The sequence below is a fragment of the Rhamphochromis sp. 'chilingali' genome, assembly GCF_963969265.1.
Source record: "Rhamphochromis sp. 'chilingali' genome assembly, chromosome: 1".
NCBI classification, from domain to species: Eukaryota; Metazoa; Chordata; class Actinopteri; order Cichliformes; family Cichlidae; genus Rhamphochromis; species Rhamphochromis sp. 'chilingali'.
Genome location: NC_137929.1, coordinates 42,440,372 through 42,454,910, shown reverse-complemented (window position 1 = coordinate 42,454,910; position 14,539 = coordinate 42,440,372). Strand labels below are relative to the sequence as shown.

Below are 14,539 nucleotides of genomic sequence, written 5' to 3'. Positions count from 1 at the left end.
CATATATATATACACATATACATATATATATACACATATACATATATATATATACACATATACACATACATATATACATATACATATACATATACATACACATACATATACATATACATACACATACACATACACATATACATACACATATACATACATACATATATACATACATACATACACATACATACATATATACATACACATACATACATATATACATACACATACATACATACATATATATATACATACATATATAAAAATAAAAGCCTGCACTGATTTCATTCATCGAAGGCTGCTGAACGACTGAAGCATTACTGAATATGTGGGAAGAAATGGCTGTGTCTGGCAGGAGCTGCACGAAATCGAATAAATTGAATCAAGTGATGCCACTTGAAAAGTCTCTTGAAAGGGGAGACAGCAGTAACTACTTGACCTGCTGCTGCTGGCCTCTCTGCTGCTGCAGCTCTGACTCTGCCCTGCTTTGATCCAGAAACAATTTGGCCAAAAAGAATAAAATTTGTTACCTTGAGCGCCTGCAATCTGGCCTGTTCCTCCTCCAAAGCCTGCTGCTTCTCCTTCTCATCCATGCGGCTGAAGGACATGCCGGTGGAGGAGAGAGACGAGACGGCGTTCGACAGGGTGGATGCTCTGCAAACATAAGAGAAAGGGGAGAAAACAGAGGTGGTGTTCAATTTTTCTTTTTGAGGGAGTACTCTCGAGGAGGAACGGTGAAATTTCATATGATGGAAATGCAAATGACGCAAACTAGAGAAAGGCTGATGCCGCTGACCAATTATAACGTGTCTACCTGGTGTCTGCATTCAGCTCCTTGGTCTTCTTGCCCTCCAGAGAGGCAAGGTGCTGCTCCAAAGCCTCCAGCAGGCTGCTGGGAGCCTGAGAGTCGAGTATGAGGGGAGAAACGGAGGAAATTCAGTCATCCGCTCAACTTGTTTCTCTCACATGCAAAAAAACAAAAACCCCCACCTACACATACAGTAACAGACACAAACAGCACCCAGAGTTAGTTGGTCTCACAGGAAGGTAACAGAGTACATCAGGCTCCAGGAATAGCCAAGGCAACATGCAGAAAACACTCACACTGTTAGCAGGAGACTCAAAGGAGAGACACAACAAAGGAGGAGGTTGAAAAAGAGTGAGGAAGAAGTTGAAGAGGAGAGGCTGCGCCTTATTCTCTTGACTTCCCGAGCACAGAGCGATCATTTCAATGCCGGGCCTTCCCTTTGCTACGTTTGCCTCTTTGTCTTATTCATCTTGCAGTGCCCTCACACCGCGACGTCCTGTCAAACAATGCCAGGCTGTACTCTTTACCTCTGACTTGTCAGTGTGCCTCTGCTGTAGCTTTACTAATTCTCTCTGCATTTATTGCACTTGCAGACTGAGATCATGGCCTCGCTTGTTTTTCCTAAAAACAAGCGAGGCTAGGAGTGTTTAAAGAGCCTTTTGTTGTACAACGACACCAGGCAGCAGCGCTAAATTTGAGCTGTTGTGTACCAGTTAGCGAGTGGGTTACTTGGGGACTGTTGCTATGCTTCTACAGATAAAACAGTTCGGCTGCAGCTTCGAGTTCAACTCCAATTGTTTGACACTGCACAACAGGACGTCTTCTGCACTCGTTAGGTGCCTCATTAATGCCAAAAAAGACCACAGCAAAACAGCAAGGCGACAGCGAGCCAGGCAGCCGCACTATCGCTGCATAATCAATGGTTTTTAAGAGCTACGGAGGACCACGAGTGCCAAAATTAGAAATAATTACATTATATTAAACGGGACATAAAAATTAAACAAAATCAATTAAATGACATCAACTGATTCAACATAGCTTTGCATTATTTAGCTTTACTTCATTTCCTATTTTAAAGTATGTCCCTTAATAAATGATGTATTTGTTATTGCTCTGATGCTTCTTTAGGTATTTCTGATTTACACAAATAAGTAGACTGTAATTCAAAGTGTGTTTCTTTGTCTGCTAAAAAAAAATTGAGACCAACAGCTAAACAAGATAAAGACGATAGATTTCTGGAAAAAGAAAGTATCTCTATTGAAATAAATGAATATATATCACATCAAAGTAAACTGGGATGGAAAATACAACCAGAACCTTTTCAAATATAAAAATAAAATTGGCAAATAAATCAATCTGTCACATTTCATTAATGAAATTAATGCCTACAGTATTTTCTTGATGCAATTAATGGCTCATTTACAGTGATGCCCATAACTTGTTGGGAAAAGGCAACATTTTCAGAGTTTTGCGTCTGTACAACACCACGTGGGAGACTTTCAGCTTTAATTCAACGAACAGTTTTGCATAAACTGTTTAGGAAATAGAGGTCAAACTCATGGACATCAACAGATGTTGCGTTTCCTTCACTGTTATGGCCCTGTCCATAATCTGTTTTGGTGGCTGTTGTTGTCTGTCTGCCTTTAAGTCTTTGCAGGTCCCGGAGTGGATGAGCTGACGGCTGCTGATTGGTCCCCTGGCCATGTGATCTTCTTCAAATCCCTCACCAGCAGTTGTCCCGGGGCAGCCACTGACAGCAGCAGCAGACCTGACCCTGGCCTCCAAAACTTGAGACTTTTGTGCTTGTGATTTGTGCGGCTTCTCTGAGTTCTGTATATAGTGTGTATATTAGCTTTCATTGTACATAGCACATTGTAAATAGCACTGCAACAGAAGGGGTGAGCTGCCGTATTGTTTTTCCTTGCACTGTTTTCTCCTGTTTATTTCAGTTAGGGAGTTAGGTGTAGCGCTTGTCTTTTGTTTGATTTCACATAGGGTTTTAGATAGCACCTCCTCCTGACTTAGCTTGTTTTGTTTGTTATTTTGGCCTTTGTTCACCCTGGCGCTTCATTTTTGCAGTGTAGATAATAAAACACGATTCACTAAGGAATTGGTTTCCCTCTGTGTATGGTTTTGGGGACCAGGGCGGGGCAGTCTTTTCAAACTTATGTTGCGTTCCTGTACCCCTAGACTGGGGCGTAACATTCACTGAGATGCTCCAACAGGCCCTTACTACAGCTCTCTTTAGCTGCTGCTTGTCTGTAGATCTCCATCTTCAGTTCTGTATCTTGTAACTAAAAAGCCTCTGTGTTGGTTTGACATCAGGTGACTGACTTTTTTTTTTGTCCAATTTTTTCTTGGGTTGCTTTGGCAGATTTGGCTTTTGTCCTTTTTGCAGAACTGTGCAGGCCAAGTCTAATCTGGTCTTCTTGTACTTGCACTTTGTTGTAAACAGTCTGTATTTCATGAAGGTGTCTCTTGATTTTACACTCTGACAATAATACTCATACCTCCTTGAGATTGCTCCTGAGTTGGTTAGATGTTGTGAATTTATTTTTCTTAACCATGAAAATAATTCTGACATCTTTAGTCACATCCTGTGGGGTTTTGGTGGGACTTTTTGGTGTTCCTGAGCTGGCTGGTGCCGTCCCCTTTTTTTTAAAAAAAATGAACCAAATTGTTGATTTTGCCACACTGAAAATTCTTGCTGTTCCTCTCTGGTAGGTTTATTTTAGTATTAGAGCCTAATGACAGCCTCCCTCACTCACACTGTCATCTCTTTGGGTCTTACATTTAAAATTAGTTAAAAGCCTAAAAAATAAAAATTCAACACTTTGAATCAACTTTGGATATTAAGTCTGCTTTATTTTTAGAGAATAACAAGGAACTGTAACTGAAAGTGCCTGTCAGTCAGTTTTAAACCTCTAAAATACGGTAATATGTATAAAAATGGCTGCAATTTTTAAACAGTTAATGCAAAATGTTTGTTAGACCTCTGAAAACCTTCACAGTCAATCACAGACTCAGTGATTTAAAATCTACTGTGGTGGTGTACAGAAGCAAGACTGCAAACAAAATGTGTCACTAGTCCAATAAATTAGAGACCCAAACTCATCATTTCTATAAGTGGGAGTTTCAGTCGTCCATACTTAGCATGCAGCAATTAAAAGAATAGTTCATCTCTCTTTTGGCTTTGGAGAGAGGAGGGGAAATTCTTTCACTGTGAAAATATCACAACGTCACGTCTGCCTCTCCGTCCGCAAGAATGCAAAGTTCGCTGTCAGTAGACACACACACACACACACACACACACACACAAAAGAGGCATTTGGAGGCTGGGCCAGACAGTGGGTTCTTGCCAAACTGTTGCCTGGTTGTTAAAGAAACAGCGACTTGCACAAAGAAAGATCTTTAACTGCCGCAGAGTCTGAATAGGTGAAAAGAAGACTGTGTGTGTGCTTAGTCAATATTAGCTCTGACACACACACACTCTCAGAGGGGGGGGAAATATCACGAGCATGCCTTGCTCTTAACATAAGATGCTTAGCAGTAATACCTCTGACTTTAGAAAGCACTGAGAAAAAAGTGCTAGTATTAAAAAAAAAAAAAAAAAAAAAAAGAATCCCTGCTTTCTTCTCTCTGATGTTTCCTTTATTTTTTGACAGTGATTACGCAGTAATGCTCGGGTCATTCACTATTAAAGCACCTGCACCATGCGTGTTGAAGAAATGATGTCGTGCATGACAAGTATGAAATAAACAACATCTAAAAAGGAGGAGGACGGAATTTAAATGAGCTGAGCCGAAAGCCGTTGCAGAGATTCTTTTCATGCAGATGAAGACGGAGGGGTGAAGCTTCATTTTCTATTCATGAGGTTTCATGGCCTTTTGCTTGTCGTGCCAAGGCTGTGTGTGTGCGCGTTTGAGTGTGTGTGTGTGTGTGTGTGTGTGCGCGTTTGATAGCGACTGCCACCTGAGGCCGACACACACATATTGCACTGAGTTGACACCAGATCATTCTGCGCTCGAAAAACAGGGGAAGAGCATGCCTTTGAGGGCTTGAGGTGCAAGTGTGTATGGTTGCACACACACATGCTATGAAGACGTTCATGCAGGAGGAGGAGGTTAAGCAGGATTGGGGGGGCGTAGAGTATGCAACCCACCACCTACAATGTATGATCCTTTTGTTTTCTGCGAGAGGAGGGGGAAGAAGAAAAACGTCTGTTTAATGACTACAGTAAACTGTGCAGTTTTACTATGAGTTCAACACCCACACTGTCAGCTCGCATGCTGTTGACTTCCAGCTTCACACTCTAATGATTTTTTAGTAATGCATAACCAAGGTCGCGATCCAGCAAGCTGTAAAGTTTTACTGTTGTGTGTCAGTGTGTGGGAGACTCCCCCTCCCTTTAGGCAAAAATAGGAAAAAAAATTCACCCAAGTTTATTTCAACTATGAGCCAAAGTATGCTCAATTTAATAAACTGTCAATCCAATCAGGGCTGCAGCTTATGATTATTTTGTTATGGATGAATCTGTCAGCCAAGGACACACCAATTGATAACTCGCTTCTGAGATATGGTGCTGATATTTGAACAGCACCAAACTGAGCTGGCTGAGGCATAGCAGAGACTGTGACAGCGACAAAGGAACTAGATGACACCAGGATCAGTCACATATTGTGGCTGTGTGCTATGAAAGAAGTCGCGGGTGGGTGAAATAGATCTGTCAGAAGCAACTGCTCTATGCCAAGTTAATTTTGACTCATTGTTATATAAAATACCAAAAAGAAATCCCACAACCCAACACTAAGACAGCATCTCTGATTACATGCATCCACATTTAGCCTACACTTGCTACTTTAAAGATACAGTCAGCAGAAAAGAGGATACTGTAATCATAAATATGCATAGAACAGTATGTAATTACTTTTCCAGCAAACTGATGCCTTCTAATAAACGTATAATTCATCTATTAAAAAGCTGGTTTGCAGAAGCCAGCTTGTTCACCAACCATATTTGAATACAGTGGCCAGGAAAGACAAGTCACTGCACATTATTGGCATTTTACGTAAGCAGCTTGAGATCAGCCTCCTGTCTCCACATCGCTGACAACAAGTTGGCTAAACAACAATAGTTGGTTTTAAACTAACTTTATGCTAGCTAATGTTAGGGTTAAGTGTCAAAAAACACAAAACAAACAAACAAAAACATTCCCTTTGATAAACAGTTTGATTACATTCTCACATCAAATGAGAGTTTATTCACTAAGTGTCTGAGTCCAACAATGTTACATCCGCTTCAAAAAACCCTTCACTAACCCTGGCTAAAAGCAGCTAACAGACACTAAGAGCTGCTAATAAACACCAAGAGAAGCTAACGGCAGCTAACAGAGGCAAGCAGATGCACTTGTTGATGGTTCAACATATCCTCAACAACACCATCATTTATATTCTCTACAGTCGCAGCAGATGGCTGCCCCTGCTGGAGGTGTCTTCCTGTTCAAAGTAAGTTCTTCTTCGCCACTGTTGCCAACAGAGAAATGTCTGATTGTTGAGGTTTTTTTCCCCCTTTACAGCAGATCTCATCCAACTAGTAACTAAAATTAACTGACTGACTGTTGTTGCTCATTAAGAATAATATGATACTGTACAGCAGGTCTGCTAGTTTCGCTGTAAATGCCTTCTGTAGAAAAAACATACACTTTAATAATGCTCTATCACACAGACCAGCAGCAAATCATCACCATTTAGAATCTGAAACAACCAGATAATCATACTTTTGCTATCATTTTTGAAAAACAATTAATAGCTTCATTATTTCTCAAAAACCATGTTCTATAGTACACAGCCTAACAGTTTCCGCTTCTCTAATGTGGGGATTTGGGCCTTTTTCCTGTTAAATATTATTGCAACAAACCCAATATTCTCGATTTTTTTGTTTAGTTTTTGCTGTTTGACCAACTAAATGAAGCAATTAACGATGCCACTTACTGCAGTATTTTACACAGATTAATTAAGACAACCAACAGATGGATTGGTAAAGCAATCATTAGCTGCAGCCCTCTTGGTGATCAATTTCACTCCACTGAATCCAAGGACGGGCCTTCTATTTTTAACACATTTAGAACAACAAAGAAGGCAAACAAACACAAACAAACAAACAGAAACAGGTCATTAACGGTATTGAAGTGAATTATAATGTGTGTTTATGGGTAGCAGTGTAACAAAGAAAACAATGTCCTTGATGTTCGATCATAAACCACGGGGAGGATAAAAGCAACGCTTCAAGCGATTCCACTGAACTCACAAACAAAAAGGAAAATTTATTCTTGACAATTAGAAAGTGCTGTTGCTGTCCTGTTTTTTTAAGCCCTTCATTTTTGCAATTAACTTTAATTTAATTGATTCAAGGTCCAAAGCTCATTGTTTGGGGTTTTTAAATCGGCGTCAGGCATGCCGATGGCCCGGAGCGCTTAAGCAGGCCAACTTTAACACAGCTCAGTCTGTTTTTTTGGGTTTTTTTTTTTTTTTTTATATCTGTAACGAGTATTTAGAAGTGAAAGGGAAAGCAGGAAAGCAAAATCAATTATACCAGAAGGGAGTTGCCTGGATTCAAACAGTAAATTCAGGTTAGCTTTCTTTTAAAGAAACAAAAAAGGAGTAGGGTGGAGAGTGAAAAGGAAGTAAACAACTGGTCAGGAGGGAGAAACAGGCATAGGCAGGGGTGAAATAAAGTGTGAGTCAGTGGATGAAAGCACAGAGAGAGCAGTGAGATAAGAAGTAGTGCTGCAGGAGAAACTCTTTGGGGGAAAAAAGGTGAGAAGGTTGGAATTAGAGAGGTGGACGGTGAGATGTACACTGACCTGTGAGAGATCTGGGATGTCACCCTGATCTATTCCAACTTGCTGTCGTCAAAAACAAAATTTACAAAAGGAAAAAAAAAGACAAAAGGAAGGGGTCGGGGGTGGGATAAAATGGAGAAGGAAGCATAAAGAGGAGGGCGGGGTCCATTTGGTGAAAATAAAAGGATGAGAAAAGAAAAACAAAACAAAACAGGGGAATCATTACTTCATGCAGCGGCAGTGTCAACAAAAACAGAAATAAACATGAAAAAGTTTGACATCTCAACAGTGAATGACAACAATGACTGCACAGTGATAAACATGTCTGACCGATGAGGGAGAGCAGGCATGAAGGATGGCGTGATAACTCTGAAAACACTCATAAAGGACGCCATAACCTGCACCAAAACCATCTCCAAAACACTAGGACACGACATAAACAAGCTTATTTTCCCCTCTTTCAAACCTGTTGTCAAACTCACCTTCAGGCTTTACCAACAGGAAATATGAGTAACGTTTAATCCTGTTACTTGAAGATCGTTTGAGTCAATGATCTGGTCTGAAGCAAGGTTTAAAAGATTAAAATACACCCTCAGATGAACAGCAACAATATTGTGTAGTTAATTTAAAAACAAAAAAACCTACTTATGCTGCTTCTGCATTGTAAGTAAGTGGACTGAGGACAAAAGACATCAGGAATGATCTTAGAGAAACAACTGCTGACAATGATTAAAAGTCAAATCCTGAGCAAAGTCCATCATTCTACACTGAGAAAGATAATTAACAACTTTCCCAGCAAACCCACCCCTAGGTGAAAGAAACGGCAAAAACCCAAGAGTTACATCTCAGATCTACAGGCCTCAGTTAGCATGTTAAATGTTAAAGTTCATGACAGCACAGTTAGAAAAAGACTGGATAAGTATGGCTTGTTTGGAAGGACTCTCAGGAGAACGTGTCTTCCTTCTAAAAAGAACACGGCAGCATGATTTAGGTTTCCACTGCATCTAAACAGACCACAAGATTTGCTGAAGAATGTCCTTTAGACAGACAAGATAAAAATCAGATGTGTGGTTGTAATTCACAGCTCGACATTTGGAGACAGCCAAACTCAGCATATCAGTACAAACACCTCACACCAACTGTCAGGCACGGCGGAGGTGGGGTGATGAATCTGGGCTTGTTTTGCAGCCACAGGATCTGGGCACGTTGTCATTGGGCTGAACATGAACTCCTCTGAATACCAAAGTATTCCAGAGACAAACATCTGTCTGACAGATAAGGACGAGGAGTTTGACTCTTTTTCAGCCATTCTGTTTTAGATTTGCTCCTGTGTTTGGGGTCCTGAATGAAATGCTGCGGTGGTACCTTAAGCAAACTGTGCATGAACAAATACCTACAAGCCTCAATGAACTGACTACACATGGTAAATAACAGCGGGACAAAATTTCTCCAAGATGATGTGAAAAACTAATGAAGTCCCACAGAAAACAGTTCCTTCAAGGTGCTTCTACAAGCTGCTCAGTCCTGGGGTGCACTAATTTTCTATAAACTGTTTGTGTGTTTTAGCTTCATTTTCTTAATTAAATAAGGACATTGTGCAATTTGTCATATGTTGCTGTTCATCTGAGGTTGTGTTTACCTGCTGAGGATTTTTTAAATTATGTCCTGATACGTAAAACATTAGAACTGAAAGACAGCATATTTTCTTTCCCCCCCTTTTTTCAACTTTAACCAGTGGGCTTGCATGAGAGAACACAGATATCCTAAAGTAAAAAGAGTCAGATTGGATGTTAAACAGTCTTTACCCTGCTAGCTGCACAGTCCAAAGTCAGTAAAATGTCTGATTCAGCCACTGTAAGAATTAAACATGTGCCTTCCAAAGACGATATTTTAATTAGTTGGCCTCCAACTTATACTTTTGATTATTTATCCTGTTGTCATTTATCACAAAACAACCAAACATGAATATCAAGGGCACATTTCAAGTCAATCCAGGTGCTTTCAGTTATTAAACGAAAGCTTAAGAGTTTAGAAAAATGGGACGGTCCCATTTTAACAGGAGGCCTTTTACACTGCAGACATTTTTCACCAATCACACGACAAGAGGGGTAAATCTCAGAATTAATGAAGACTAATGTCCAGTCACCTGAGTCCTCTCACTGTTCATGTTGCTCCCTTTGATTAGAACAGTTCTGAGCCACTGGTAATCTTTCTAACAGCAGGGCCTGAGCAAAAATGTCTGCTGTGGAAAGCTGCTTTCTTAAAATGATGCCCAACCCTCATGTGCAAATCTGCTTCAACAATCCATTGAACTAAAAAGGTAACACCTCAAGATCTCAGTTGTTTTTAGTACATTTACTACACTGACTACTCATCGTTTAGATGTAGCGTTAATGACCACATGGAGCAGACTCATCTGCACCAGCTCGCTACTGAGAAACATGTCATTTAATTTATGGATATGTCATAAACTGCATAGATGGCTTGGAAATCCCTGAAATCTACATGTTTGAATCATGTCATGTAAAACATGGAAGCGAAAAAAATATATGAATAGCTCAGAGCGCTACTCAAAAGCCAATTATAAAAGACAAAAGGAAAGTGACTGGGAACATTTATTTTTTTATGTACATTAATGGAGAGAAGATAAAACCCACTAATGTGGAAGTTACAGCAGCTGATCTCACTGTTTCAAGTCTGCTGAAACACCGGGAGGGATGGAAGAGAGGGGGCACCAGAGGGAAGACAGAAAGAGGGATGATCTGTAGGCGCTGGGCGAAGGAGAGCCACACGAGTATCCATCTCTGTCAGGGGCGGAGGGAAGAGCGAGGGAGGAGAAAGGATGAGATGGAGGAGTGTGGGGAGCAGAGGGAGAGCGAGCTAACGGAGCGCCTAACCACATGCTCCATCTTCGGGGTTATTTTGGGTGCATATATATGTAAGTGTGTGCAGCAAATGTGGGGCTGGGAGGGCAAGTTAGGAATTCTGGTTTGAAGAGCGTACAGTAGCTGTGTGAGCAAAAATGTGGCCCTCTTTATATGCACTTCTGGTTCACCATATCTGTAGGTTTTATGTATATATAAAGGTTTTTTGTTTTAAAAACCTTTAAGGAAAATGGTCAAAATTGCCTTCAAAATAAGGTGTCTGTGTGGAAAAATATACCTCTGCCACTTTGAGGAACTCTGAGAGCTTCGTCATCCTGTAAAGGAACTTCTTGTAGATGTCCAGGGCATCTTTACACTGGTTCTTCTTCATGTCAAAGTATTTCTCTACAGAGAGGGAAAGACATACAAATTTAAAAGGAAAAAGGAAGACAGAAGTGTGAAGTACAGTACGAAAGTCAGAAGTCTTGAGCCACCCCTCATTTCTACTCGTTTGTCTACTAAGCAGCCAGACTTTGGAAAGTTTTCTTGAGTAATAGTTCTCCAGGTTTTCTACAAGTCTTTCACAGTTCTTTCTTTGGACATTGGCTGCTTTTTCACTCACTTCCAGTCCAGTTCTTATACCTGACCATTTTCAGAGCCATTCTTTTTCCTTGACTTAACAAATGCACCTAACTCAAGGCATGGACTAGTTTTGTGTCTTTACAAAAGAGACCGTTAGAGAGAACCAATTTTAAATTGTATCTTTAGGCACTTTATTACTTGCCTGTCACCAAAACACATCATTTGTTTGCCTTTGTTTAGTTGAGTCTATGAAAAAAGGCCAGTGATAACAGAGTTTGACAGGCATGAAATAACATTTTTGCACCAACGAGGTGAAGAGCTGTTAGCCGACAACTTGTCATATGCCAGCAAATCTGAGAAAACCGGACAAATGAAGGACAAAAGAAGAAGTGACAGGCCTGAAAAACTGTTTACAGCAGTTGAAGAGTATCTGAAAGTCATGTCCTTAAGAAAAAAAAAATCCAGCAAAGACCTGACATAGTTCTACTAGAGACCTGCTGTTCACTGAAGCCCCGTCAGAAATGGTCTCAGTGGAAGGGTGGCTGTCAAGAAGCCATTCTTAAGGAAGGGAAACAGGGAGGAAAGGCTGAGGTATGTCAGATTACAAGGCTGGCATAGACTGAAAATCAGTGACAACAGGTCTGATCGAGCAGGGAATCTGAATTTGACATTTTTTGTTCAAATCGGTATATAAGGAGGAGGTCAGGAGAGAGGTGGAGGCTCTGTCATGGTTTGAAGATGCATTTCACTCAGTGATGTTGGGGATCTTTTAAAAACTGATGAAATTATGAACGCAGAAAAGTATCATCGGATTATGATGAAAAATGCGATATAATCTGGAAATGGTTTCATCCATAACAGCATCATTTTTCAGCATGACAATGATCCCCCAAACACTCCCAATGCAGTAAAAGCATACTATGATAGACAAACACACAGTGGAACTCTATCAGTCATGGATTGGCCTCACCAGAGCCTGGACCTCAACTTTATTAAACCAGTGTGGGATCATCTCGACTGACAATGGAACAAGGCAGAAACGTCCAAAGAAAAGCTTTAAATGTCCTTTAAAAGCCTGGAGAAATATTCCTGAAGACTGCTTTAAGAAATTACAAGAAACCTTGTCCAAAGCCCCTTTTCCATTAGTACCTACTTGGATCGATTCGGCACAGTTTCACCACGGTTTGCAGGGTTTTCCATTAGGTCATAGTACCTGGTATCAGGTACTTTTTCAGCACCTGCTTGGCCGCAGTTCCAAACGATCCAACCAGGTACTAAAATGTAATGTCGTCACACTGCATGCCACCGATTAGCTGGTCAGTATTGTCACTCGAGAAGTCATGAGAGCGTCTCGTTCACAAAAATTTGAACCTCGGCAATGAGGGAAGTGGCTACAACATGGTGTTTCAAGAAATCAATTATTGAAACATTATTTTCCCAACAAAATATAGAAAATGAGGGGTAGCTCAAGACTTTTACACAGTACTGTAAGGAAAGGAGGAAGTAAAGAAGACAGGAACATTCATCGGCTGTAGAAAAAGAAGCTTTTGGCAGCTACATGACAGCTTGTCAAAACCTACTGTGCGCACACGTGTGTGTATGTGCTGGCGAGAGGGTTTTTATACATCTGCTTGACAAGAGCGTGAGTGTGAGGACACGCATAACACACACAAAAAACAAACTGCAGATATACCTCATCATTCCTGACACATGTAGGAGAGAAAGCTCGCTGTTTATCCTGCGTGTGTGTTCGTGTGTGTGTGTGTACCCAATAGGTTGATGACCCCTTCATTGTAAGCAGCAAACAGCCTTATGGAGTCCTTGAAGAGCAGCATGAAGGCTGAGTTGATCACACCGTTGGTCAGCTCATTAGGGTTGGCCTACAGAGAAGAGAGGTAGAGAGTGAGAGGGTGAAGGAGGCATCGCTCTCACATCTTTCCAAAGCTTTTCAGAAAAATAAAGCATCTCTTTCAAATACCGACACCTCTCCCCCTTCGGCGTGAAGCGAACACATCACCACACACCGAGCAAAATGTCAATTTAGTTTAGGTGGAGGGGATAAAAATAAAAAACCCCATCACTTCCATACCCACACACACTCCCTCAATACACATTCAGTATGCATTTCAATGAGAAACCATCCATTTTATCACTCTTTGAAGCTCGCTGGCACAAACCACAGCACCCTCACCAATGAGTCCCCACCCAGTCCTCCCGTGCCCTTCCCAGACGCTCGCACTTAGATGTGCAATCTGTCCCCATAGTGTGATTTTTTTATTTAATACTCCTATCAATGCATTTCAAAACTTTACAAACGGTTTCAATTTACATTTTGATGAGAAAGTGAACGAAGCATGGCTGACACAGGACGCGCACATATGTAGCACACAAAGACACTCGGTACCTGGAAATCCAGCAGAGCGTCCAGCTGGTTCTGGATGATGGGCAGCGTCTTGATCAGCTTCTCTGTGTTCATGGTGCGCATCACGCCGTCAATACTGACAAAACAGGAAGCAAAAACGCACACAAACACACAATTACAGCAGGCACCTGGTGGACAAAATTTAAATTCTGATGCAAATTAAGAGGATTCACAAAAAAGGAATGAAGTGATGATCCAAAACTATGTGAAGCATGTAGTAAGTGAACCGATATTTTGCATACTGAAGCATCCTCAGTAGTGCAAAGTGCTTTTTTGAGGTGCAACAAATGGGAGACTGAAAACACTCTCTGATAAATAATGAGACTCTGCTCAGCTGGATCAGCGTGACACAGATTCAGTGTCATTCCACCGCGGCTGGACTTTCTGAAATTGAAATGATTGTGTGCACACACAAAACCTTCAGAAAGGATGCACCCACTTTCACTTGAAAACACAGGGCTCCAGGGAGGCTGTAAAGCTTTAGCTGAGGGATTAAAATACCACAAATGAAGTGTCATAATCTGCATACGACGGCTGCAATTAAAGGTTTAGTTGAGAGAGAGGAAAAAAAGAACAACCCCCCCCCAAAACCCCTGAATACCCCATAAATCTCCAGTTCCTCTAGTGGCCATTTGAGTGGGCCCAAAAAATGAGACTTTCACGTTAAGATATTCAACTTTAAAGCAGACGTAAACATGTTTACAGCCAGATACAGAAACATTTTTGGGCCCATTGTTATTCTCCTTTTATATGCTTCCTACATAGTTTCATTCTCTTGGTGAAATACTGCGATTCCAATTCATTCAGTATTTTTCTAGAATTTATTATTATCAATCACTCAGCTCCAGCTTTCAGGAGCGGAAGTCCATTTTCTTTCCCCAATGTGCAGTCTATGAAAACCACAAATCTACTCAAGTTGACTGAAAACTATCTGCAACTTGTGTTTCATGTGCTTGTTTTTTCCCGTCCTAATTCTAATTGCTTATTTCTTTATTTCAGCAAGCTGGATGCAACATTTTCGC

General features: G+C 40.9%; 1 protein-coding gene across 2 annotated transcripts in view; it reads right to left on the bottom strand.

The window, feature by feature from the left end:
- The window catches only part of LOC308402332 (phosphatidylinositol-binding clathrin assembly protein), a 117,765-nt gene that overhangs the window by 41,818 nt on the left and 61,408 nt on the right, over positions 1–14,539 (bottom strand). For both annotated transcript variants that reach the window (XM_080891081.1, XM_080891082.1), the window contains exons 5-10: positions 13,500–13,593; positions 12,864–12,975; positions 10,812–10,918; positions 7,671–7,712; positions 815–900; positions 531–654 (exon numbers count right to left, since the gene is read on the bottom strand). In XM_080891081.1, the coding sequence (XP_080747207.1) occupies positions 531–654; positions 815–900; positions 7,671–7,712; positions 10,812–10,918; positions 12,864–12,975; positions 13,500–13,593 (565 nt within the window). The remainder of the gene's footprint in view (positions 1–530; positions 655–814; positions 901–7,670; positions 7,713–10,811; positions 10,919–12,863; positions 12,976–13,499; positions 13,594–14,539) is intronic.